Source organism: Sitophilus oryzae, unplaced genomic scaffold (genome assembly GCF_002938485.1).
Source record: "Sitophilus oryzae breed Bouriz unplaced genomic scaffold, Soryzae_2.0 scaffold_808_pilon_pilon, whole genome shotgun sequence".
Classification (NCBI taxonomy): Eukaryota; Metazoa; Arthropoda; class Insecta; order Coleoptera; family Curculionidae; genus Sitophilus; species Sitophilus oryzae.
Genome location: NW_022147426.1, coordinates 4590708 through 4616597, shown reverse-complemented (window position 1 = coordinate 4616597; position 25890 = coordinate 4590708). Strand labels below are relative to the sequence as shown.

Sequence of the window (25890 nt, the reverse complement as noted above, 5' to 3'; positions counted from 1 at the left end):
CCCATAGAGATATTCTTTAAAAATTGTAGACTTTTGAATATAACTTAATTTTTTAACCCAATAATTTTTTATAATGACAAATAAATATGTCAAAATTACGGAACTCTATATTTTATATTTTTCAAAAATTTGTCAGTGGTACTTGACTAAAATAAAGAATTTACGGAATGCTCCCTAAAGAGGTAAAAAACATTATTGGTTTCCGTAAATATATTAAATTACGGAACCCTTTATTATTTTATACTCCATTTTTTTTCAAGTAAAATGTTCGGAGAATATTGTTTGTTCTTTATTAATTTCCGTAAATGTATATAAATTACTCTTAGGTTTTCGTAATATAGGTTTATTTTTTTTTAAATTTATCAGTGAATAAACTAAAATAAAAGTTGCAAAGTAATCTCTAAAAGTACGAGAAGATTTTTTTGTTTATTGGTTTCCGTAAATATATTTTCATTACGAAACTCATAAAAAAGTTTTTATTTTTTTTTTGATTAAATCTATATTTTCAAATACGGTTGCAAAACACTTTTTGTTCATTATTGGTTTCCGTAAATATATCAAAATTACGGAACTCAAAATTCGTTTTTTCATTGATTTTCGTAAATATATCTAAAAACTAACGTATTTTTATACATCGATAAAAAAATAAAAATAGGGGTTTTATTTCTTAAAAATGCTTACCAACAAACGTTTTTGATGCCTTCATCGGCAGCATCTCTCTTTCTTTTTTGGAAAGACTTGTAGGCGATGAGGTCTTCTTCAGAAACATTATCAATGGGTGTTTTGGCCTGTATATCGCTCATATTTTTGGTGTACTTCTTGAAACAGATTTCGTTCTGCGGTTCGACGGTTTGCATACAAGGTGCGTGTTTCAAATATTCTGAAAAAGAAAAAAATGTATTTTTATATAATTATTCAGTACCTATGTTGCCATTATTATGGTTTTTAACTATTTTTTTAAATTTTAATTTTTTTAACTACCCCTAAAAATATTTGCACTTATTTGACTCATCCTGTATAGATTTAGGTTAATTTTAGTCAACTATACGTAAAATAAATAAACGTATTTCCGGAATATCCCGCTTTTTTCGTAAAACGGAATATTTTATATATTTCCCAAACATAGAGGGATTAAATACTATTTGCGTGCGTTTGTATTTTTCCGAATATTATTAGATAATTCGAACAAAAAAAAAATGAACGTAGCAGCAATTTAAAACGGAATTATTTATATATACGAATTATTTCGAATTTGTAAATAGTGGAAAACATTTATTATTTAAATTTTTCGCTTGGCGCTCTAATAAAATTAACAGTAATGTTGTATTTAATTAAAAACTCGCTCGTTTATAATGTTTTAATTCGAACCGATATATAATTTTAGTTTTGCCGACGCATCGGCCTGTTTCCATTTATTTTTGTTTGTTTTTCATTTTCCCAGTTCGATAAAAAAACGGACATTTTTTTTCCGGCAGCAAAACACGCTAAAAAATACTATTTCTGCAAATAAAATTCTTTTATTTGGTTTGGTTTTTGATTAATTTGTATTAAAAGGCTGCAGAGAACATCTAAATTATTAGTACCAAACGAAAAAAACGGCGTCGAAGATGCCCGAGGAATAATTTTGGCGAGGTCAAGCCCTAGGCGTCATTTCCCAACTTGAATTTTTAGTCGGTTGGTTACACGCTAAAAAATACGAATCCTACAAATAAAATTCTTTTATTTGGTTTGGTTTTTAATTAATTTGTATTAAAAGGCTGCAGAGAACATCTAAATTATTAGTACCAAACGATCGAAAAAAAAAACGGGCGTCAAAGATGCCCGAGGAATAATTTTGGCGAGGTCAAGCCCTAGGCGTCATTTCCCAACTTGAATTTTTAGTCGGTTGGTTACACGCTAAAAAATACGAATCCTACAAATAAAATTCTTTTATTTGGTTCGGTTTTTAATTAATTTGTATTAAAAGGCTGCAGAGAACATCTAAATTATTAGTACCAAACGATCGAAAAAAAAACGGCGTCAAAGATGCCCGAGGAATAATTTTGGCGAGGTCAAGCCCTAGGTGTCATTTCCCAAGTAGCATTTTTAGTCAACTGTCGACAACGCCAATCAGAACTTGTGGTCGAAATGATTAGAACATTATTATTTACTTATTATAACAGAATTGAAACATAAAAACATGTATTCCAGTGTGGAAAAAAGAGTAAAAAACCTTGGAGTTAATGTTAGTTACAGAACATCGTTCGAAAAATCTGTATCTATATGTATTAATGCTCTAAGGTCTGGTAAGGTTTGTATAACATTTATCGAGTACGTTCTAGGGAAAGATGGGTAAAGGCATTTAAGTGGTCTTACCTTCCTGGTAGGTTCCATTCCTGCACAAGTTGTTGACCATTTCGGCGGTACCGTGGAACAGCTTCTTGAAATGCTTTCTGTCGTTGAAGTTCATGCAGAAGCGCGTGTACTGGTGGATGCATTTGATCGCTTCTCTCAGGTCCCTGAAAAAGGAAACATGAGTATCAGTATACAGGGTAATTAGTGAATACTTTTAAAAATAAAAAAATGTATCTTCATTGGGACAAACACAATCTACTGCTAGTACCAGTGGTGTGTGTAAAAATAATAATTATTATTTGCCATTTATTTTACGAATTTTAGTTTATATGTGTATAGTTATTTTATGTTGTATTGTTGTGATTACTTGTTATAGTTTTTTATGTTGTAGTGTTGTGGTTACTTGTTGTAATTATAATATAATACTAGCTTTTTCCCGCGACTACGTTCGCGTTACACCTCGAATCGTTCATGCATTGATTTCAATGATTGTTTACTTCTTTGTAGATAGAACTAGTGAGCCTTTCAAATGCAATATTTGAACTATGTTTTTAAGAGTTTTAGAGCTACTTGTATTCCATATGAAAGTTAGCAATTGTCGAAACTTCTTCAGCAAGTTAAGTAAACATTCAAGGCCGTGACATACGAGCTAGTGAGACGGCCCTGACACACGAGCTAGTTGTAACGAAACGTGTTAACGGCTTAGAAATACGTACTGACGCGACGTAATTAATAATTACGCATATCAAAAATATTGATATTTTAATACAAATTTTTTAAAAGTGAATCAAATTATTACGTGTAAAAAACCATTGGTTACACGTAAAAAACTATTTTTATTATTTTACGCGAATAAAACTGTTATATGTAAAAAACTATTTTTTACGCGTATAAAACTATTTTTACTGGTAGAAAACTATATTTACGCGTATAAAACTATTTGTTAAACGTAAAAAACTATTTTTTACGCATTAAAAACTTATTGTTTCTGGTAAAAAACATTTTTACGCAAAAAGAAATATTTTTTACGTGTAAAAAAATATTTGTTACACGTAAAAAACTATTTTTTACGCGTTAAGAACTTATTGTTTCTGGTAAAAAAACTTATTTACCCAAAAAAATATTTTTTACGTGCAAAAAACTATTTGTTACACGTCAAAAAACTATTTTTTTACGCGTCGAGAACTTATTTTTTACGCGTATAAAACTATTTTTACTGGTAGAAAACTATTTTTTACGCGTATAAAACTATTTGTTAAACGTAAAAAACTATTTTTTTACGCATCAAAAACTTATCGTTTCTGGTAAAAAAACATTTTTACGCAAAAAGAAATATTTTTTACGTGTAAAAAAATATTTGTTACAAGTAAAAAACTATTTTTTATGCGTTAAGAACTTATTGTCTCTGATAAAAAAACTTTTTTACGCAAAAAAAATATTTTTTACGTGTAAAAAACTATTTGTTACACGCAAAAAACTATTTTTTTACGCGTCAAAAACTTATTGTTTCTGGTAAAAAACTTTTTTGCACAAAAAAAATATGTTTTACGTGTAAAAAACTATTTGTTACACGTAAAAACTAATTTTTACGCGTCAAAACCATTTGTTTCTGTTAAAAAAACCTTTTTTACGCAGAAAAAAAAAACACTTTTTACGCAGAAAAAACTATTTTTTACGCGTAAGAAAATATTCCCTTAATTTATTACTTTTTCAACATTTCTTAATAGAATCTTCCTAAACAGTAGATATGCTCTATAAAAATATTTTTAGATAATATCCTAAACTGAAAAAAATGCTATTACTATTTAATTTATTTTTATTCTATTATTAAATATCACGTTCGCCTATGACGGGGTCTCATAGAAAACGCTAAAGACGCTACAGAAAACAAATGGATTTGTTTTCATTTGCGTTTTTTGCGAGACACGCCGACCGCTAGACGCTTTTGGTGGGGCCACTCCTATATAATCCTGTCATTTTGTTTTAGACGCAAAAGACGCTTCACGCTAAAAACGCAAAAAACGCTTTCTGTGTGGCCGTGCACTAAAACTTATGATGTTTTTTACACGAGATACCCTCTATATTATCTTATTATTTTATTTGCCTTGTAAGTTATTGAAAAATAAAAACCCCACTAAATCAAAACCTTACTTTCGATAAGTTATTATTTAAGTCATAAGAAAAAAACATTTTTATCATTTTTTTTTTCAAAAACAACTCATAAGCGTATTTTTGAGGTCGAAATATATTACTTAAAAGACACCCTGTACAACAAAACATCTAAAAACACGGAACAGAGTTCAAATACGTTTGAAATATAGGCGAATTGCTCCTTTAAGTGACAGTGAAGTATATTTCATCATAAACGTGAGATAGACGAAGCTCTCGATTTTATATATCCATACCTTCCATACCGTTTGGTTCGCATATATGAAAGCCTTTTTTTTATTATTTTTATGGTCTGTCTTAAAAAAGTGGTAACTCTGTATCGAGAAATCGTGGGAAAATACAGGAAAACACCATATATTTGTTGTTTTATTATATTTTTTATAGATGATCTGATACCTCTGGGAGTAATAAGAGGGTAATAATGTTGAGAAATAATGTAGGGCTTCCATTATCATCAAAAAATACCTATTTAATTTGGAGTTATTGTCTTACTAAGAAAAAAACAATCCAGTCCAAAAAACAGCTAAATTTACAAAAAAAACTTTGGATTTCATGATTAATTAACTAAAGATTGAACGAATAATAAAAATTGGTCAAGGGTGCACGAAGGGTTCCATACCATTCATTATCTATACAACATTGTACACTATATTATTATAAACTTTTTTCCGATTTACCTGAAATTTTGAACGCGCATATAAGTAATTAAAAAAAATAAAGAAACACATTACTAAAAACTGTATTAATCAATAATAAATATGTAAAAAGTAAAAATAAATATGTAAAAATTAAAAAAAAACGATTAAAAAAAAGTCGCCTTGACTAGGATTCGAACAACAGCGTAAAGTCCTAACGCTTTAACCAAGCGGACACCGAGGACTCGAAAGATTCTATGTAAAATTCTTACTTAAAAGATAATGTTTAGTGAAAGTACTTTTTTATTTATAAACATTTATTTAATTCCGTTTTTAGTATTTGTTCTTATAGCGGCAACATAGATACATTATCTGTAAAAATTTCAACTGTCTAGCTATAACGGTTCATAAGATAGACCTTTGTGACAGACGGACGGACGGACAGCGAAGTTTTAGTAATAGGGTTTCCGTTTTACCCTTTTCCTAAAAATGAATCGTGAGATGCGATTCATTATAAAAAATTGAACCCTGTGATTCACAAAAAAGAATCGTAATGCCCATCACTACTGGTGAAAATATAATCTTCTCTCTAAAAGAGTAAATTACGTCTTTTTTCTGTGACATTGGAACTGGAACAAGATTAAAATAAAGGAACAATGATCCTTATCCCCATTTCTTAGTCGTTACAATAAAGAAGCTGGCTGGTTTAAAATTCGCAAAATGTTGTCGTTGTCTCCGCGACTCTGTCTGGCACACATCAATTTCAATTTCCATAATTTGCCAGAGCCATGCGGTCTCCTCTAATTCGCTCTGGTGTTCGATTAAAATCCAGAGAAAATAGCGTTTCATCGGTCGGATCTTTTGGGACGGAAAACCGGAGAAAAATGTACAGGGACCGGTCAAAATGATTAGAAAATTTATTCTGGAAGCTTATATGTTCATAGGAACTTTTTCTTTTATTTTTATCTGTAGAATGACCTACCGAGGTTAGATACACTATTTTTGACACCCTGTACATACAGAAAGGTCCACAGACTTCGAGACATAGGAAAAATCAAGTCTATTTAGCGTGTGTCGCAATTTTCACACCTTAAAAAATTAGTTTTTTATAGCTGTAGCAACTGCAGCGACTATGAAAAAAGCTGTGTGATTTTCATAGAAAATAAGGGCACCTGTAATTCATTTGAGAATGTTATAAATCGCTAAAAGAGGTTTCAAATCTCTTAGATTTCTATTAATATTTAATAAATTTTATTAAAAATTGAACTAAAATTGTTAGTATCATTAAAAACAATTCAAATTCAAAAATTGTATCAGTCAAATTCCCTCATTTAAGGTGACTATTAAAGTAAATATAAATACAGCTCATTCTAAGCTCTACTTATCTTTAAGAAAAATTTAAATCATTGTTGCAATTGGGCCTTAATGCCATTTCGAATGAACAATAGTATTAATAATGTACATTATAATAATAATAAATTTTATATCATAGTGTGTATTAAAACTACTAAAACACTTTTAAATTGGTATTATATTAACAACTTTTGTTTTTTAATCCAAAAAAAGTTACCAATTTTCTCAATCAAAATATTTGTGGTCCTGAAAAGGACCTTCGTTTTCCCATGGGTAAACGGTAAAAAAACAGGATAATGAAATTTAAAAAAATACAAAAATTGTTCAAAAGTGCCTCCCTCTTGCATTAAACCAAACGATCATAAAATCCCCTCCTCACATTGGATAACATATCAGGGGCGACAGTGTCAAAGACATTAAATATTTTCTGCCTTAACTGCTCCAAGTTTTGAATTTCTTCATGGCCGCAAATTTTAGATTTTATGTACCCCCATAAAAAGAAATCATTCACCGAGAAGTCAGGTGAAATTAAACGTCAGTCTAAACAAAACTGTCATTTTTGAAAACGTGTCAAAATTTGGACACACGCTAAATGGACTTGATTTTCCTATGTCTCGAAGTCTGTGGACTTTTCTGTATAATCTCGCAGTAATTTAATAGATTGCTCGTCATATTATATCAGCTCGTAGGAGATTAGGGAAAAAAAAGATATTTATAGTATAAAAAACTAATTTATTTAACAAAATTTAATTAAAGATGTGACAAAATAGTTACATTTCTATTGGTTCTATCGGACTTTTTTCGACTATATAAATCTTTATTTTTTGTAAACTTTAATACATAAAATATTTTCAATCTAATAAATAATTTAATGATGTAAATAAGAGGAAATTTCTCACATGGGTGGTCAAATTCTATAGTTTTCATTATATCAAATAGCCTCTGAATGTTTTCTTCAGTGCAAAACTCAATCAAAATTTAATATAAATAATTGTTCCAGCCTGTAAATAAAATGAATAAATTTTTCCACTTTCATGATCAAAGGCTTTTAAATGGGTAAATAATTTCGAGTTATCCAGAGATTCGGATTCTTTTGCAAATTTTAGACAAATATCACACTGATGTATTTGAAGACCCTTTTTAATGATGTAGTCAAACATAATTAAAGGCATTTTGAAATAATAATGAAAACTATAAAATTTGACCACCCATGTGAGAAATTTCCTCTCAGATTGAAAATATTTGATGTATTAAAGTTTACAAATAAAGATTTATATAGTCGAAAAAAGTCCGATAGAACCAATAGAAAGGTAACTATTTTGTCACATTTTTAATTAAATTTTGTTAAATAAATTAATTTTTTATACTATAAATATCTTTTTTTCCTTATAAATAAACACATTTGCATCCCATTTTAAATAAGATATACAAATTACCAAAACTTAGAAATAACAGTTCAAAAGTTCAACAAAAATCCTACACGCGTTTTTAAAAAGAAACATATAACCACGCACTATGTCATTCCAGCAAGCGAATACGACACAGCATAGGTTTCCGGACTAAACGACTGGTGTATTTACACCACTCAATAGGCGTGTCGGGTTTGCCGAGCGGTTTCCGATGCAGTCGCTTTCTTTCGCATCTGTTATAGGTAATTTGTGACACTGTATAGAAATAAATTATTTGTTCCATTTTGATATACGTTGTATACATCTGGCTATTGTACCGTCTGTCCATTTTACCATTAAACCAGCGGACGTGTTCGAAGGAAATAATGCCGTGTACACACGTTTAGAAGGATATTACAGATAAACAGCTAACCGATGGGCGGGCATTAAGAAAGGGGTGGGTTTTGGCGGTCTTGGAAAACTCCTCATGCCGGAATTTATGTGCTACAATTATAGGGAAGGAGCAGGTAGAATAGATTTGTGGTAGGACGTGTAAAAATACCATCGATAACTTATTTTTAACTAACATTTTTTGGTTTATTTCTGTTTGGAAGTTAAAAACAAAATAAGATATTATTATTTTGATTATGTTTTCCAGCAGGTGAATCCAAGAACGATAAACTAATAGGATTGCTCATCCTCATAAGACGTACGTTCGCCTCTTCCCGCGCTTCAGCTGACAGTTGTGACATTATTGTAGCCCTTGTCAAAGCCTTCGTGGCCTTGTCATGATAGTGTGTATTATTAGTTGCCTATGGTAAACTTATAAAAATAACAGCTGAGAAATGTTGAGTTAATTATTTTGTCAATTTTAAATGTGAAAAAGGTGTCTTTAAAGTTTTTAGAGCTATAGAGTGTATAAATACGTTCATTTTGTGTTGTGGATTGTGACAAAGTGCATACTAAGTGTTCACGACTTTGTTTATTAATTATTTTAAAGCAGAATATGGAAGTACTCTAAAAAGAATGCTTGCAAAAGGTGATGCTGGGAAGTGCTGTTCTTAAAAATGCATTATCCGAGTATTTAATACGATTTATACAGTTAATTTTCTATACTGCATACATATAAGGTGTTTAAATAAATAAACTAAATAATGAACGTTTTGCATTCGGTAACCAATAATGCACGTGTGTGTATTATTAGTTGCCGGATAAGGACTGACAACCATGACAAGGGCTACAATGACGTCACAAAGCGAGTAGTTTTCGCATGCACCTGGCGGACACAGTGGGCTGAATGAGCAGTCCTATTAGGTTAACTGTTCTTGAGGTGAATCTATAATCGAATTACAATAATTATTGAATTTTCGATTGAGATTATTAAAATACTTTTATTACTTTCTAACTTTCTTTATAATTTTTTTTTGTTATTTTAACGCGTCTGTCAAATTTTCTCACTGCGAAAATTTTCAAAAACGGTTTGGTCTCTTTTTTTCATCTGTCTCCATAAAATTAATGACTTTAATTTTTGTCCTATTGGGAAATGATTTTTTTTTCAAACGTCACAAAAGTATTAATATTTTCAACGTGATTTACAATATAAAATAGTTATTTTTTATACAAGACGGAAAAGATTATTTCAAGGAATACGAGTAGAAAAAATATTGTGCTGAGTTGGCGTTGGTTTCTATGTAATTTGACAAATAAATATGCAAATAAATAAAGATGTCTCTTTAGTTGTCAGTTTTGAATCAATATTTTTTAATTCTCTTTCGTGTCGATTGCTGATTGAATTGGAGACAGAAATGGCTCAAAACGAAACAAGTAAATTACCAACAGATATTCAACCTGAGGCGACAAACGCCATATCCAAACTACTTCCACTTAAATCCCGAATAACTTATGAAAAGGAATACAAAAATTTTCAAAAATGGAAGCAATTAAAAAACGTGCGAGAAGAAATAAAGAGTGTTTTTTAAAAAAAATTCTGTGTTGATTAATTTTAACCAGTCTGATGTCACTTTTTTCTTTTGCGAAAATTTTCAAAAATGCTTTGATCTCACATTGTCTTTTCAAAGACCACCATACCGGCGATTTTTTTCTCGATCGGATGGTATAATCCATTTTTTAACCCCACTATCTTTTTTTTTTAACAAAAAAAGACACCAGAGGCACTTTAAAAAGACTGGAAGTGGGAAATTTTAATTATGGATTGAAGTTTTAATTTCAATTTCCGGAGAGTATCGTCAGCCCGATTATGTGCCAGCATAAAATGAAATTTTCAGCCGTTGCGCGGTATTTTCCTAGCGAATTTCCCACCGAAAAGAAAACTCGACCTCAATTATACGTGTCGAAATATTTCTCAATTTAATGAGGAAGAAAAGCGCTAAAAAAGCGAGCCTTGTATACGAAATAAATAAATTCTGTGTCGTAAAGGACTTCTAGAGACGTCTTTATAGATAACTCTATTTTTACTGATTTCTCTGATAGTTATACCGGGTGCGTCTCAAAAGTGGCTCGAATAAAAACGAAATTTGGTAGGTTGGTATATGACATAAATTAGGATTGATTAACATATTCTGTTGTTTTCGGCCACTTCCTGTTTCACCGGAAATGACTACAACTTTTGATTTTTAAATGGCACCCTCGGTATTTTTTTACTTTATTCGATAGAAAATGACACTCTGAGTAGCATGACATCGCTTAAAACAAAATTGTATTTTAAATTTCAATCTAGGGTGCCATGACTGTGATAAAAACACTAATTTTTAATCAAAAGTCTTTAGTTTTTAGTGTCTTGTCCTGAAATTGTATTTTTAATCACATCTCCACTTTTTCAAATGGAACGAGGGTGGCTCATTAGCATATTTGGAAAAAGCATTTTTTTACGAATAATTTGATACCACACACTTGGTATTTAGAGTCAAATTTTCTTTACGAACCGCAAGTTATAATTTCAAATAAACCATATGCGAAAATGTCAAAAGTTCATTCTATTCAGAGTGTCATTTTCTATTGAATAAAGTAAAAAAATACCGATGGTGCCATTTAAAAATTAAAAGTTGTAGTCATTTCCGGTGAAACAGGAAGTGACCGAAAACAATTGAATATGTCAATCAATCCTAATTTATGTCATATACTAACATACCAAATCTCGTTTTTTTTAACTGAAAAATTAAAAAAGTTATAGGGGTGAGCCACTTTTGAAACGCACTCGGTACAGACAATCATACCACAGGATAATACAGGAAACATTCGGTTTTTGAATTTTTCTATAATATTAGTGTTAATTTTTGCCTTTGAATTAGTAAAGTTTTTTTGTGAATTTTTAGTAAATGATATCTAAAGACTGACTTTGCCAAAATTATCGTTGATTGTCATTTCCTAGCCGCTTTTGACGCCGCACGGTGGGGTATTAGCATGAAAAAGGTAAATGATAAGTTAAATCATGTCTGCCATGAATGGCGTTGCTATAGGTGTGTTTAGTTGCATTCATTTGTTTCAACGAAACGTCAAAGTTGTTACTTCTCACAGATAAGAGGTACTAAATGGCTAAATTTTATGTTTAAAATTATAAATTGTTGTTGTGCTTGTGCTCTTTTTACGTTTATATTATTGTTTTGATTGAAAATGGCTCAGCAAGCTGCAGGTATAGGTATATTCTACAAAAACGTATTATTTATTTTGATATTCTCTATACTAACGATTTTTTTTTGCAACTAAAAGTTAGGCGTTCAGAAAATTTGATTACATTTGTGACATTTTTATTATACTTAGAGATTTAGTTGCGCATTTCGAAGAATTCAGCATATTGTCTATATACGTTTTACTTAGTAAACATTGGGCTTTCATACAGTAAAATAAAATACTGCGACTTTTTGCGACTTTGCTGATAAAATGAGAAAAATATTCTTGGTTTCATCTAATTTGCCAATCAGTGATATACTAATGCGAGGTGTAAACCGCGATGGCATTGTTGTGTACAAAGCGATCGCATTAGTGCTACTAGCAGTATAGCAGAATTTGGCATTAGTAGCGACTTTAGTCGTCTGGGCATTGCTCGCGGATCAGTCGTAGCGTTAGTAGTATTAGTTGCGATATTACTACTGGCATTAGTGGCATTGACCGTGGAAACCTGGAACAGTGATTTTTCTTTCTTTTTTTTTAGAATCGACGAATTATCTTTTATTTTGTTCATATTATTTCTTCTTTAATTGAAAATAGCAATAATTTATATAAGGTCTACATAAAAAAAATTTCGATCAACTATCTGTGTCAAATACCCCACTGTGCGTCGTTTTTTTTCGATCATACGGTATTTATTTAGGTAAATTGGATACTTACGGGCATATTCTATCTAAATCCGCTCTTGTGGAGACGAAATTTAAGCCAGAATCCAGGACGGATAAAGGTTTGGAACATTTCATGATCTCATCTTGGCTGCAATGGGCATGCCCTCGAACTTTGGTTGTAATCACTGCAAAAAAAAGGAAAAAAGTCTCAAATTGAAACAATTCACTCTTCATTTTCTCATATTTTTAGACTTAAGTTTTTACTATTAAATTCACCAATCACACCAAAAAAAACATTTACAATAAATTGTACTGAAGCTGTGGTTGGTTCCTTGTGAAACATCGTTGAAATATTAGTATTTTAATAAAGCACGCTTTTAGATGTTTCAAAAAACTTTTAATAAGAGTAACTTTAACTCTACATATATGTTTCGGCTTGTTAGGCCTTTTTCAAGAGTTTTTTAAGAACTAATCGTCTAATACACTGTAACTATATATATTTGCTATGGGGGTGGGTTCAGAGAGTTTACAATAGGGGTAATAAAAAATGTGTTTAGAAATCCTTGTTGGTCGTTAACATTATTTTCGTTTTTAACAGATTTTAGTATTTCTAACTGTTCAATGTAATTTAAGTGTCTACCTTTTGTTTCTCTGTGTAGTAACTTAATTGAGAAAATTAATGAAAACTCAATTAAGTTACTACACAGAGAAACAAAAGGTAGACGCTTAAATTACATTGAACAGTTAGAAATACTAAAATCTGTTAAAAACGAAAATAATGTTAACGACCAACAAGGATTTCTAAACACATTTTTTATTACCCCTATTGTAAACTCTCTGAACCCACCCCCATAGCAAATATATATATAGTTACAGTGTAGTTAGACGATTAGTTCTTAAAAAACTCTTGAAAAAGGCCTAACAAGCCGAAACATATATGTAGAGTTAAAGTTACTCTTATTAAAAGTTTTTTGAAACATCTAAAAGCGTGCTTTATTAAAATACTAAAACATTTATATTAAACTGATGTTAGATTCTTGAAAAAACCTCTGGATTTTCAAGAATTTCACAAACTTTTTGTTACTACACCTCTGACCAAAAAACGTGTAAACACAAAGTTATGTTAATGCTTCCTGTTACTTCCCTTTGTATTCTACCCTTTTTCCCTAAGTACTTGACGGTATTTCCCGCAATTTTCCCAATTTTCCCCAACAGAAACGGACATGATTTTCGTCCAGGATCGACCATTACACTTTCCAGGCTTGTATTTTCCGTTTTAACAGGTCTGAAACTCCAAAGAACGTGGAAAATTCGGAAAATTTTATAGCCTTTCACTTTTACTTTGTTCATTTGGAGGAAAACTTAATTTTGTATGGGGATTGAGCAAAATATCTTATTTTTGGGCTGCAAATATTTAAAATTATTCAAATTTTATATCTATCAAGTACAGTACGTCTGTCCGTTCTGTAGCTACGGGGTATCCCTGAGAGGGGAAACGATATTCTCTCCATGTTTTTCATAAAAAATTAGACGACGCGTCCCATCAATAAAAATTCGGCAAATTTGCAAGTAGCCAATAAAATGAGTGGGCGGAGCGAATTGCGGTGACGTACTCGTCATGTCGACATATAAAATATATTGTTGTTTATTTAAATGTTTTTTGTCCGCATTCCTTTCATAGAGACAGATCCAGCAGACGTACTGTAGATATAGATGAAGATTTTGTGAAGTTAATCACCAAAACCATCGATATTCTTGAGTTCCGCTTTAAAATGTATACCATAAAATAACGTATACGTACAATGCCATTTACGAAGCTATTAAAAAAAATCGCTAGTAGTATAACCAAATAAAAATTCAATGTTGCCCTAACAAAATTTATCTTATCGACATTTTTTTACGGCTTTTTTCAGTTTTTAGAGCCATATTCTACGTTTGCGGCGTTCATAAAAAATAATCACGCAAATCGAGCCGGCCGTTCGTCTAGTGCGGGCAAAATTATACGGAAATAATCTCATAATTTTAATGGTCGAAACCATTTCATAGTCATAGCGGTAAATTCTAAAAACTACAAATTGCATATTTCGTACTAAAGGAAGGAAAGAAACACTAAAAAATAAAGTTACTTGGTTTTAAGATTTTTTTTCAAAGGAAAATGTTTGTAATTGTTTCAATTTCAGACTTTTTGAGACGGTGTCAACAATAACCAAGTAAATATCAAACTGAAATGTAAGTTCTACGACTGTTGTGTGTAACCTAATTTTATTTGCAGAATACGCTGCCGAAATTTCCGGAATACAGTTCGGAACACCCTGTATAACAATTAAATCATAAAAAAAAATCTTTTCGATACAGGAAAAAAATAAATGTCATTTTTTCTACGGTAAAAAATCGAAATACGTTAACAAGCTTTCTAATTCGAACCCATAAATTAAAGCGTTTGTAACTACATCCCCGACCGAAGCTAACCACCTTCCCCCCAAACTTTCCTCGTCGCGTCCACGGATTACGGAGTATACACCCGAGTCGGATTTTGTGCTCTATGTATCTTTTCACCTCTTCCGCGAAACATTCCGGTACTTAGGGATTAAGTACTTAGGCCACGCCGGCCCCAGATTCCACTGTTAGTTTTACTTTTAATTCCCCTAAAGCGTTCAGGGCGTGCTTTTTTGTGTTTTGTCGTTTGCGAAAGTGTAATCGTCGAAATTATGACAGAATATGTTGCAGATTTTTAGAATTAAGGTTAAAAAAAAGCGTGAAAAATTACTTGTTGAATTTGGTTTAGGGTAAATCGGGGTAAAATGGGACGTATGAGGTAAGAAAACGTGACGTCATACTAGTAGTCTTGGTTTGTTAATATTAATTCTGTAAAATAATAGTTATTTATTATACAGGATGAGTCTTAAATAGATGCATTATATTTTTCCGAGCTTTGGTAGATTTCGATAAAAGGAAAATATTTTTCTCTTTTAAGTTTGAATATACACTCTGTATAAGTTTTTTATTTTATTATTTTCATTAATTGATGTTCGAGAAAGAATATTTATAAAAATGAGGAAGTTATACTGTCAGCTATCAGCCGGCTGTCATATTTCGTCCCCATTTCTTTTTGTTTAGCTTTGGGAAATGATAAATTGTCTATAGATTAGAAAACCACTTCATCGGTTACTTTTTTCCAGGCCCGGCAAAATCCAGAGGGACTTTGTGGATATTTTTATTAATCAAATTGGGATAATCATAGGCATTGGCGTGGATTTTGTCTCTATTTAAATCACCGTTAAAATATTCACAAAGTCCAGAAATACTGTAACAAAATTAACTTCAGTAATTTTAATTTTTCAAATTTTAACAAAAAGAATTTATAAGGTACTAGCGTGTACCAGCGACTTCGTTCGCGTCGAATTAATCATTTGTAATGGTGATGATAAAGCAAAGCAAAGAATTTTCATTAACATACAAACTGGATAAAATTTCTCACATTTATGTCAGCATGACGAAAAACAATATGGCGATATTATTATATAACTTGGTAATATTCTGAGGGGTATTTTCACTCGTTGGAATTTGACTTCGAAAAAATCCGTTTTGCCAAAAATAAGCTTTTTACGTCAAGCAGCATGATTTTAAAAATTTTCAAATATGTAAACCAAATAAATTATACTTGTCCAAGCGTTTTTCCGAAAGACTAATCGTTTTTAAATAACAAATATTGCTTAATATTTGGGGCGTTTTCACCCTCTTGAATTGGAGAAACCCCTCCTTATCGAACCTCTACACCCCACTGTCAATCGTTTGCCAAAAAGCAGCCTTTAAACGTCAAGCAGTTTAAGAATCGTGATTATTCATTATCATATTTTATGAAACACCCTGTATAAATTTATAAAAATCTTAAAATATGTAAAAATAATAAAATAAAATATACGTGTTTAAGGAGTTTTCCGAAAAACTCACCGGTTTTTAAATAAAAATATTTTAATATTTGAGGGGATAGTTTCACCCCTTAGAATTCGAGTTTCGAAAAATCCCTTCTTATCGAACCTCTACACCCTAAAGTCAATCTGTTTTCCAAAATCAGCTTTTACGTCGGGCGCTTTAAGCAGGATGCGTGATTAATCCAATGACCAGATTTTTCGAGAAACACCCTGTATATATTTAAAAAAATCTTAAAATATGTGTAAAAAACGGGAAATAAAATATACGTGTTTAAGCGTTTTTTCGAAACTTGACCGTTTTAAATAAAAAAAATATTGTAATATTTGAGGGGTGGTTTCACCCTCTTGGAACTGGAATTTCGAAAAATCCCTTCTTATTGAACCTCTACACCCTAGAATCAACCTGTATGCCAAAATTGAGCTTCTTACGTTGAGTGGTTTGAGCAGGATCGTGATTAATCAGTATGTCAGTCCCTTAAAGATTTTATATATCAGTATAGATACTTTTCCTCCACACTTTTTATTTAAAGATTTATAGATTTTTATCTGTTGATATACCAGACAATCGAAAAAAATGGCGTCAATGGAGACAATTTTCTATTACTTTAGAAAGTTAGACAAAAATTCTATTACGATCACACGTATAAAGTCCATAATTTGTGGAATTTACAACAAAAACGAAAACAAAACTGTTACCAGTTACTTTTTCGTAAACTGATAAAAAGCTAAATCCGGCAACGCTGGTTCTCAGCTTTTCCAACGACATTATTTTTCATTTGTGCGACTATTTGCGTAACACGGATTTCTTCTTTCCCCACGATCAGTTTAGTGTATAGAATGGGGCAGGAAAAAAAGAAAAGGATGATAGGTGGAAAATGAAGAATAAAGGGATGGGGGATGTTGAAAAATGCGCCCTCTTTCGTAATTTTGAGATAGAAATCAGAGTAGGCTAGGAAAATTTCATTTTTTTTCAGCGTATATTTAAGTATTTTCTAGGTTTTTTAATGCTTTAGAATTTTCAATTTCTTTCCTGAAGTCATTAATAAACAAACAATTTGACAATGTGCTACATTATTTTTTAAATTAATCATCATCAAACTATATAGCAAAAAAACAGGAAATTTTCTAATAGTAAATTAGTTTTTTTGTCTGTTCTGACATAGTAACATTTTGAAAAAAAACAGGGTTTTAATAATTATTTCATTGTCGTGATCCATTAACGAGACAATTATGAAATTAAATTATTAACGTTGATAAATAATAACACTAATAATCAATTAAGAATTGAATAATAAATAATTTCGAATATGTACGCTGACATCGTCTACGATTAAAATTAATTCAATATTAATTCATAAATTGACGATGAATTACGAGGTAAGGGACTGAAACTTATGTTTAATTAAGATTAACATTAAGGCCATTAGATTATTAGACGTCCCTTGTGAATTATACAGAGTGTGGTGTTTTAAGAGGTACTAGATAAAAGAAACATATTTTCTGTTTAATGTTTTTAAAATATTTTTTTTTAAAAAGTTTTTCTTCTTATAAAGATGATCCAAGGGCATATTAACTGTACGTAGTAAAGGTGGATAAAGATTGAGCGAGTCGTTCATTTGAACGAATATTAAAAATCTAATCGTGAGATTCGATTCACTCTTTAGAATATGCTTCGTTCAATTGAGTCGTGGCCAACATGGATCCATAAAATTTGAACGATGAATCGGATCATAATGCGACTCGTTTGTTTCTACTTTCTACGGCTCGTTCGTTCAAAACATCGCGAGAATTGCTTCATTGTTTATAATAAGGTTTATTTAAAAAAATAAATATTAGTTATATACTATAAGCTTGGGTACCCAAACGGGGGTTTGTAATATAGGTAATAGCAATGATATAAATATAGTAGATACAGTTCACTGGTTAATCACGATCCTGCCCAAACCACTGAACGTAAGAAGCTCAATTTTGGCATATAGGTTGATTCTAGGGTGTAGAGTGTAGAGGTTCGATAAGGAGGGATTTTTCGAAATTCCAGTTCCAAGGGGGTGAAACCACCCCTCAAATATTACAATATTTTTTATTTAAAAAACGGCCAAGTTTCCGAAAAACGCTTAAACACGCATATTTTATTTCGTTTTTTTACATTTTTAAGATTTTTAAAATGTATACAGGGTGTTTCGAAAAATCTGGTCATTGATTAATCACGATCCTGCTTAAAACGCTTGACGTAAAAAGCTGATTTTTGGAAAACGGATTGACTTTAGGGTGTAGATGTTCTGCAAGAAGGGATTTCTCGAAACTCGAATTCTAAAGGGTGAAACCACCCTCAAATATTAGAATATTTTTATTTAAAACCGGTGAGTTTTTCGGAAAAACTCTTAAAACACGTTATATTTTATTTTGTTGTTTTACATATTTTAAGACTTTTTAAAAATTTATACAGGGTGTTTCATAAAAATATGACCATTGAGTAATCACGATTCTGTTTAAACTGCTTGACGTTTAAAGCTGATTTTTGGTAAACGGATTGACTGTGGGGTGTAGAGGTTCGATAAGGAGGGGTTTCTCGAAACTCAAATTCCAAGAGGGTGAAAACGCCCCTCAAATATTACAATATTTGTTATTTAAAAAACCGTTAGTCTTTCGGGAAAACGCTTGGACACGCATAATTTATATGTTTTTTTTCATATTTTGAAATTTTTTTACCAAAAAGTTGGGTAATTGATTAACCACGATTCTGCTTAAACTGCTTGACGTAAAAAGCTTATTTTTGGCAAACGGATTTTTCGAAAGTCAAATTCCAACGAGATAAAACTACCCCTCAAATATTACCAAGTTATATAATAATATCGCCATATTATTTTTTCTCATGCTGACATAAATATGAGAAAAATTTATCCAGTTTGTATGTTAATGGAAATTCTTGCTTTGCTTTATCATCACCATTACAAACGAATAATTCGACGCGAACGAAGTCGCGGGTACACGCTAGTTAGTAATAAAATAAACTATAATTTAACAAATATTGTCGTTTAACAAAACTTGAACGTTCTTCTTCATCTGTTCGCCCAGTAAGCCGCCCATTAGTTCCGCGCGGAATCCGCAAGGCGGCGCTCGCTTCTACACAACTAATTAACAAATATTCTTGGCGGTTTTCGACAACTTAGCGTCTCGGTTAGCTTAAGTAATGCATAGGTCCTCCGGGAAAGGAATGTACCCACCCCCTCCCCCATCATCGTCTGGAAGATGGGGGGAGGTCAGGTCTCTCGGGGGAGGGAATATATCCTTGCGATAAGAAAGGGATCCTCGGGAAACAACTCCAAAAGACACGAGTCTTCGGCTCATGAATTAGTACGAATTTGACTTTGTTCTGGTTTGGTTGATTTATTGTTTCTTTTTTCACATTTTAGGAGTTATTGTTGAGTGATCTGCGTAAATTTTTCAAAATTAAAAACAATATCAGTCTGAAGGAGATTATATTCTCATAAAAGCAAACTGGTCTTAAAAAATACAAAAAAGAAAAAATGCGTTTTTGGATGAAAGATGAAGCTTCGTAATTAGAGGATTAAGATTAAGCCATCTTAACTCATCATCGAACAAGTAAAAAATCTTTCATTTAATTTTTTCGATCGTATTCTCAGACACTCGCTTCATTTAAGTTACTCGCTGATGGAATTCTCATTAATATTTTTTAATCGAGAAAACGTCGGGGGGTAAAGTTTGAGAGGGGGGAAGGACAAAAGCCTGAGGATATCTAACGATTTAATCGGGAAACGTCTTTTTCAGGCGCCCATTTCTCGCCATTTTAATTGGTTCGAATTAACACAGATTTTCTATTCGATTATCGTTATAGTCGCGAGAATAGATTTGCTTTTTCAAATTTAAGCGTCGATAACCTTATTTTTTTCCGTCGGTTCATCACTAAGTAGTTAAGTTAATTTTTATATCTAAAAAAGACACGAATAAATGTTATATTTACGTTTTCTATGTCTGGTAGTTCTCATTTACCATTTTCTTTTCGGTAAAACAACTACCAAGATAAAGAATGATTAGTCTCTCCAATATACGACTCTCCCCATTCACAAGGAACTTGGTATATGCACTCTTTCTCATGTTTTGATGTCCGTTGTCCTTTTTTTCGTTAAGACGCTTCTTAGAGTAGTTCCAGACGTTTTTTTTTTCAATATTAAGTGACTGTCCTGTATGTAATGCCTATTGTCTAAGGTAAAAACCTCCAGAAACAGTGACAGAAGTTTTCTCTCTCTCAATCGAAAATCCGGAGTTACTTCATGAATTGAAATGATTGAAAAAAGAATGCAACTGTCAATCGGTTCCATTCCAAATTATAAAGGTATCGTCATCATATGAAAACCAGATTTTGTGTTTGACGATTATTACTACTACTATTGCCATTACTCGCTGACGAGTATTTGACATGCATCAGAGAATGGTAACGCTAGGCGTTTTCTCTCATGAGCTTTTCTGTGACTGAAAAGCCCGATACGTGATGTTGTCTCTCTTCCGCACTCCGGACATTCAAAAATCTCATTGCTTTGTTGCCTCTTTACCTTTTTAGTTGCAAGTTGCTTTCTACTGCAAGTTTGTTTTTGTGCTCAAGCCATGATTGTAGATGTTGTGTCTTTTAATTTCCAGAACGCTCTTGAGGCGGTATTAATCATGTGTTTGACGATTGCGGTACTAATAACATCCAACTCGAGAAATGAATCCAATTCTTCTATGTGTTCCATTTCAAATTATTAAGAATAAGAATGAACACTTCTGACAACTACTGCAGCTGTCTCCTCAACGGATTTAGCTACAAACACACGCTCACAGCGCCTCCCTTGTCTCGTTTTCTTCACAAGAAGCCCGCCTGTCTCCCTTGCAAAGCCCTACTACACATGCAGCCGTTTAATTACGGCCCTTATTATACGGAGACAAATTAAGAGCTTAAATTAATTTCTGGAGCGCGTCGCGTCGCGTAAAATTGATTATTACTCCAGGGGGTGAGGTGGGGCGACGGAAAATGCGGTAGATTGGAGGTTAGGGAGGGTATTCTTCTTCTGCCTGTCGCTACTATACGTTTTCTCGAAGCTGGAGGGTTGATGTCAGTCGGTGATGAGTGCGTTTGATGGCATCGCAGCGCGTCTTCTATTATTCCGAATAAGAAAACGTCTATTATTGTCAATTTTGGGGATGATGGGGAAATACATTTGTTATTCTTGTCTTTGATTAAGAACCTACAGGGAGAATTCTGAATTTCGAAACTGTTGTTGTTTTTGACAGCAAAAATAATAATTTAAGTGTCCTTCTATTGATGCAAACCGGTCTTTGTGCCATTGTTTATAGTAATAGAAAAAAAATAAATTTTGTTTTGAACGTACGTATTTTTATTAATCCACTCCCTAGAGAAGTAAAAAATTTAATCAGATATTCCGAATAGCTTTATCAAATATTTCTTCCCAACCCGTGTCCCTGTACGCCCATATAATACATCCTCCTTTCCAAACAATATTTATATTATACACATATCCGTATGCAAGGTACGGTTCCCAGTCCTTATTTACAAGGGCTCGCGCTCTAGGCCGTTTCGACAACTCATCCCTCCACCAATACAACTCCCCCTTTACTCCCGTTTTGCAATATCGACATATCTGTCCTCTTGGAACGCGCCTCGGGCTAACCTCTCTAGCTTTATCTACAAACGAATATTTACGGACTCTATTCTACGTATATATCTCCGATTCCAGTGTATTAGGGATTGTTAAAAAGAATTCGGGACAATAATAGGCGTTTTGAATGTAAACTTTTAGTGCCAGCCATTATCATCAGGATGGGATGGAGTAGAATAATTGAATTAGTTCAATAAAGACCTTAGAAGTTGTTTTTTTTATTCCAATTGGTCTAAATTTCCTGAATTTCTTTTTTTTATTTCTTTCTTTCGAATGTTTTTAAGAGAACATTTTAAAGAACTCTCTCTCATTTAAAGAGGATCTCTCCAATCAAGCTGTGTATTTTAATTTAACTAAGAAGAAATAGTTAAACGAATTTTGGTTACTAACTATAAAATATCTGTTGTTATAGAAACATTTTTATTTTATTCAACATCAATATTCTTGAAAGATATTTTATTTTACAAACTAATAGTATATGTTTCAAGTTCTATTTTTTTTCTCTCTAACTTTAATCACTTCTCCGCGTGTACTGAAATAGCGTGACTGCCTCTCTCTGTGATACAATTGACGAATCCTGCTACAACCGCTCCATTCTCACGACTCTAGTATCCAGATTCAGGGCATCATCACGCATTCGTGTGTCAATCGGCGGCCTCCATTGTTGTATATCGGATCGGAGCAGGCCCTGATGATGGAGCATCCGAGGGGCATGGAAACGTTGCATTGTGGACGGCCTGCCGCTAAATTAGTCCCGAATGGGCTCTAAATTATCGACTTGTGTTCAGGCGTTCGAATACAAAAGACGATTGCGTTCACGGAGGCTGATCATTGTGGTTGAAGAGAGGGAAAAATGAATAGAAACGTTGTGGTATAATGTTATTTTTTATATCTTACTAGAATGTTGATAAAGTGTAAAATCAGCTTGATTGGAGAGATCCTCCTAGAAATAATTTTGTGTCCATTTGGAAGATTTAAAACAGAGCTTTTTGAAATTTTCTCTTAAAAACATTCGAAAGAAAGAAATAAAAAAAGAAATTCAGAAAATTTAGACCAATTGGAATAAAAAAAACAACTCCCTAAGGTCTTGATTGAACTAATTCAATTATTCTACTCCATCCCATCCTGATGATAATGACAGGCATTAAAAGTTTACATTCAAAACGTCTGTTATAGCGATGGGAACTATCGAATGAATTAGACTATCGAATGGTTAATGAATGAATGATTTCAACTATCGAATGGTTTTATTCGAATAAAATCATTCATTCATTTGTATACTAAAGCATATGTGACAACCTCGCCGTGCAACTAAATGGTTATCGTTGAGCCACGACTATCGAATGCTTTTGATAAATGAAATTTAGTATTCGTTTGATTTTTGTGTGCGTCAGGCGTCAGTGCATTATTAGTTCTTCCAAATTTTTATAACTTCGCCTTATATAAATACTGTGCTATTTTTTGCGTTTATTAAAATATTTAAAATACTAAAATAGTAGTTTTTTAATTGGCGATTGTGTGCGTGTGCAGATGTCAAAATTTTTCCGAAAATTTGTGTAATTTTCCGTAGCCCGATCTTTCAATTATTTTATTTTATATGGTATATATGGTCTATTTTTTAATGGGAAATTTTGAGAAGTGGCAATTTTTAAGAGAGATGAGATGAACTTAGAATTAATTTTAAAAATACATATTTGTATTTTAGATGTTTTAATAATATGAATTAGTTGAACTTAACAATCATATTTAAGTAATGTGATTAAGTAAATGGTTATCGAACTCAAACTATGGGGTGAGAAAATTAAATTGAAAGTTTTACACGTGCCAATTTAAAAAAAAAATAACGATGTTTGTATTTTGTTTATGCTAATTCTCTTACATGTAGTTTTTTGCGAAGAAATATTTCATTTATTTTTTAAAATAAATGCCAGTAAAAGTAAATATTATTTTTAAATAGTAATATAAGAGTACCTAATATAAATAATTTTGATTCCTAATTTTTATTTATATTTTCCTTCCATTACACTGCATGCTTAGAAAATTAATAAATGTTTATATTTCATGATTTTAAAGTTTGTTGTTAATATAACAAATTAGTTCTGTAATTATTATTATTTAATAAACCAACGTTGCCAAAAAATTTAAAGACTATATTATTTTTAAATAGGATCTAATATAAATAATTTTGACATCTAATTTGTTGTTTATATTTTGCTACTACGTAAAAAAAAATGTTTATATTAAATTATTTAAAATTTTGTTGTTAATAGGTATAACAAATTATTACTGTTATTATTATTTTTATTATACCAGTCTTTGCTTAAAAACATTAAAAATCATTTTCCTACATCCAAAATAACAAGTCTTATTGCAGTATAACAACAGAATATTAATAAAAAAAATGCAAAATATATAGACATACTATCCCTAACTAACTAAAGCCAAACAATAATATTCTTTGCTAATATCAACTAATACCAAAATATGGCAACAGCGCCCTTCATAATGTATTTTCTGTGTAAATACTAGCACCTCAATAAAAAAAATAATGTGTCCTTATCTTTATATGACTCCGCAAAAATCAAAGATGCCGGCTTCTTTTTCATAGCATTGCCACACGCTGTCGGGTTTCTCGAAAGAAACCTACGTCGCCGGGCGACAACTAAAATCCAGTTAATATTTTATTATAATCGATCCTGACGAATAAATGAATTTCATAAATGAATGAATTTTATAAATGAATGGTTTTTGCTGCCGAATTACTAGAATACAATATTTCAAGGCAGATGACGCATCTATTCGATAATTTTTATTCGAATAGTTTTCAACGAATGTTTTTTTACTAGCTTTCGAATTATTCGAATGAATTGCAACTATCGAATGGTTCGATAGTATTCATTCGATAGTTCCCACTACTAGTCTGTTATTGTCACGACTTTTTTTAAACGATCCCTAATACACTGGAATCGGAGATATATACGTAGAATAGAGTCCGTAAATATTCGTTTGAAGATAAAGCTAGAGAGGTTAGCCCGAGGCGCGTTCCAAGAGGACAGATATGTCGATATTGCAAAACGGGAGTAAAAGGGGAGTTGTATTGGTGGAGGGACGAGTTGTCTAAAGGGCCTAGAGCGCGAGCCCTTGTAAATAAGGACTGGAAACCGTACCTTGCATACGGATATGTGTATAATATAAATATTGTTTGGAATGGAGGATGTATTATATGGGCGTATCGGGACACGGGTCGGGAAGAAATATTAGATAAAGATGTTCGGAATATCTGATTAAATTTTTTGCTTCTCTAGTGAGGAGATTAATAAAAATATACATAGGTTCAAAATAAAATTTATTTTTTTCTATTACTATTTTCAAGAAATTTATTTGAATTAAATTCTTTCTCCATCTAGTTTTATTAAAAAAAAACACAACTTCATTAGTGACAGTAAATATACTCTGTTTTTTTTTCTCAGGTAAGATTTCGACAGACGATGACAGAAGAAAAGCAGATGACGTCCCATACCAATCTATTTATTTTACTAAAAAAAGTTTCTAATAATTTTTAAGTTAACTATGGATGGGTTTAAATATAAATCCGTCATGCGTCGTGTCTTGTTGTTTTAACCAGTTTTATTGGTTTATTTAAAAAATTACAGATCGTATTTCAATTTTATTGGCTTGACGGAACGATGAACGATAAACGGACGCCGATGCGTATGAATTCGCCTTTAGATTTTTGTCATTTTTGACGCTTGTCAAAGTCTTGCCAAATTATAGGTTATAATTTTGTGTCAACTTTGTTAAATACCCTGCGTTTTGGAAGATGATGCATTTTGATTCGTATTATTACGTGTGTTTTGTGTCTTTTGAAGTCAAGTGGAGGAAAAATCGAGTGAAAATTAACTGTAGACCCAGAGCACAGTTTATGGTTAATACTCGCTACCCAGGCAGAAAGTCTTATACACCAATGAAGTTGCCATAGTTAAAGTTTGTATACCATCTCGTCGTAGATAAGTGCATCTCATATATGGTAGAAGGATCAAACTAAACACATACTAAAAAACTGGAGTAGCTGTAAAATATCGACATCACACGATAGGTAAATAATGGATTTT

General features: G+C 31.8%; 1 protein-coding gene and 1 long non-coding RNA gene across 2 annotated transcripts in view; one reads left to right on the top strand and one right to left on the bottom strand.

Annotated features, from left to right (window-relative positions):
• LOC115888770 overlaps positions 1 to 25890 on the top strand; it is a 93506-nt gene that overhangs the window by 8403 nt on the left and 59213 nt on the right. The window lies entirely within an intron of this gene.
• The window catches only part of LOC115888764, an 81960-nt gene that overhangs the window by 7039 nt on the left and 49031 nt on the right, over positions 1 to 25890 (bottom strand). Inside the window, exons 2-4 of the mRNA XM_030908606.1 lie at positions 12224 to 12356; positions 2356 to 2498; positions 682 to 880 (exon numbers count right to left, since the gene is read on the bottom strand). Coding sequence (XP_030764466.1) covers positions 682 to 880; positions 2356 to 2498; positions 12224 to 12356 — 475 coding nt within the window. The remainder of the gene's footprint in view (positions 1 to 681; positions 881 to 2355; positions 2499 to 12223; positions 12357 to 25890) is intronic.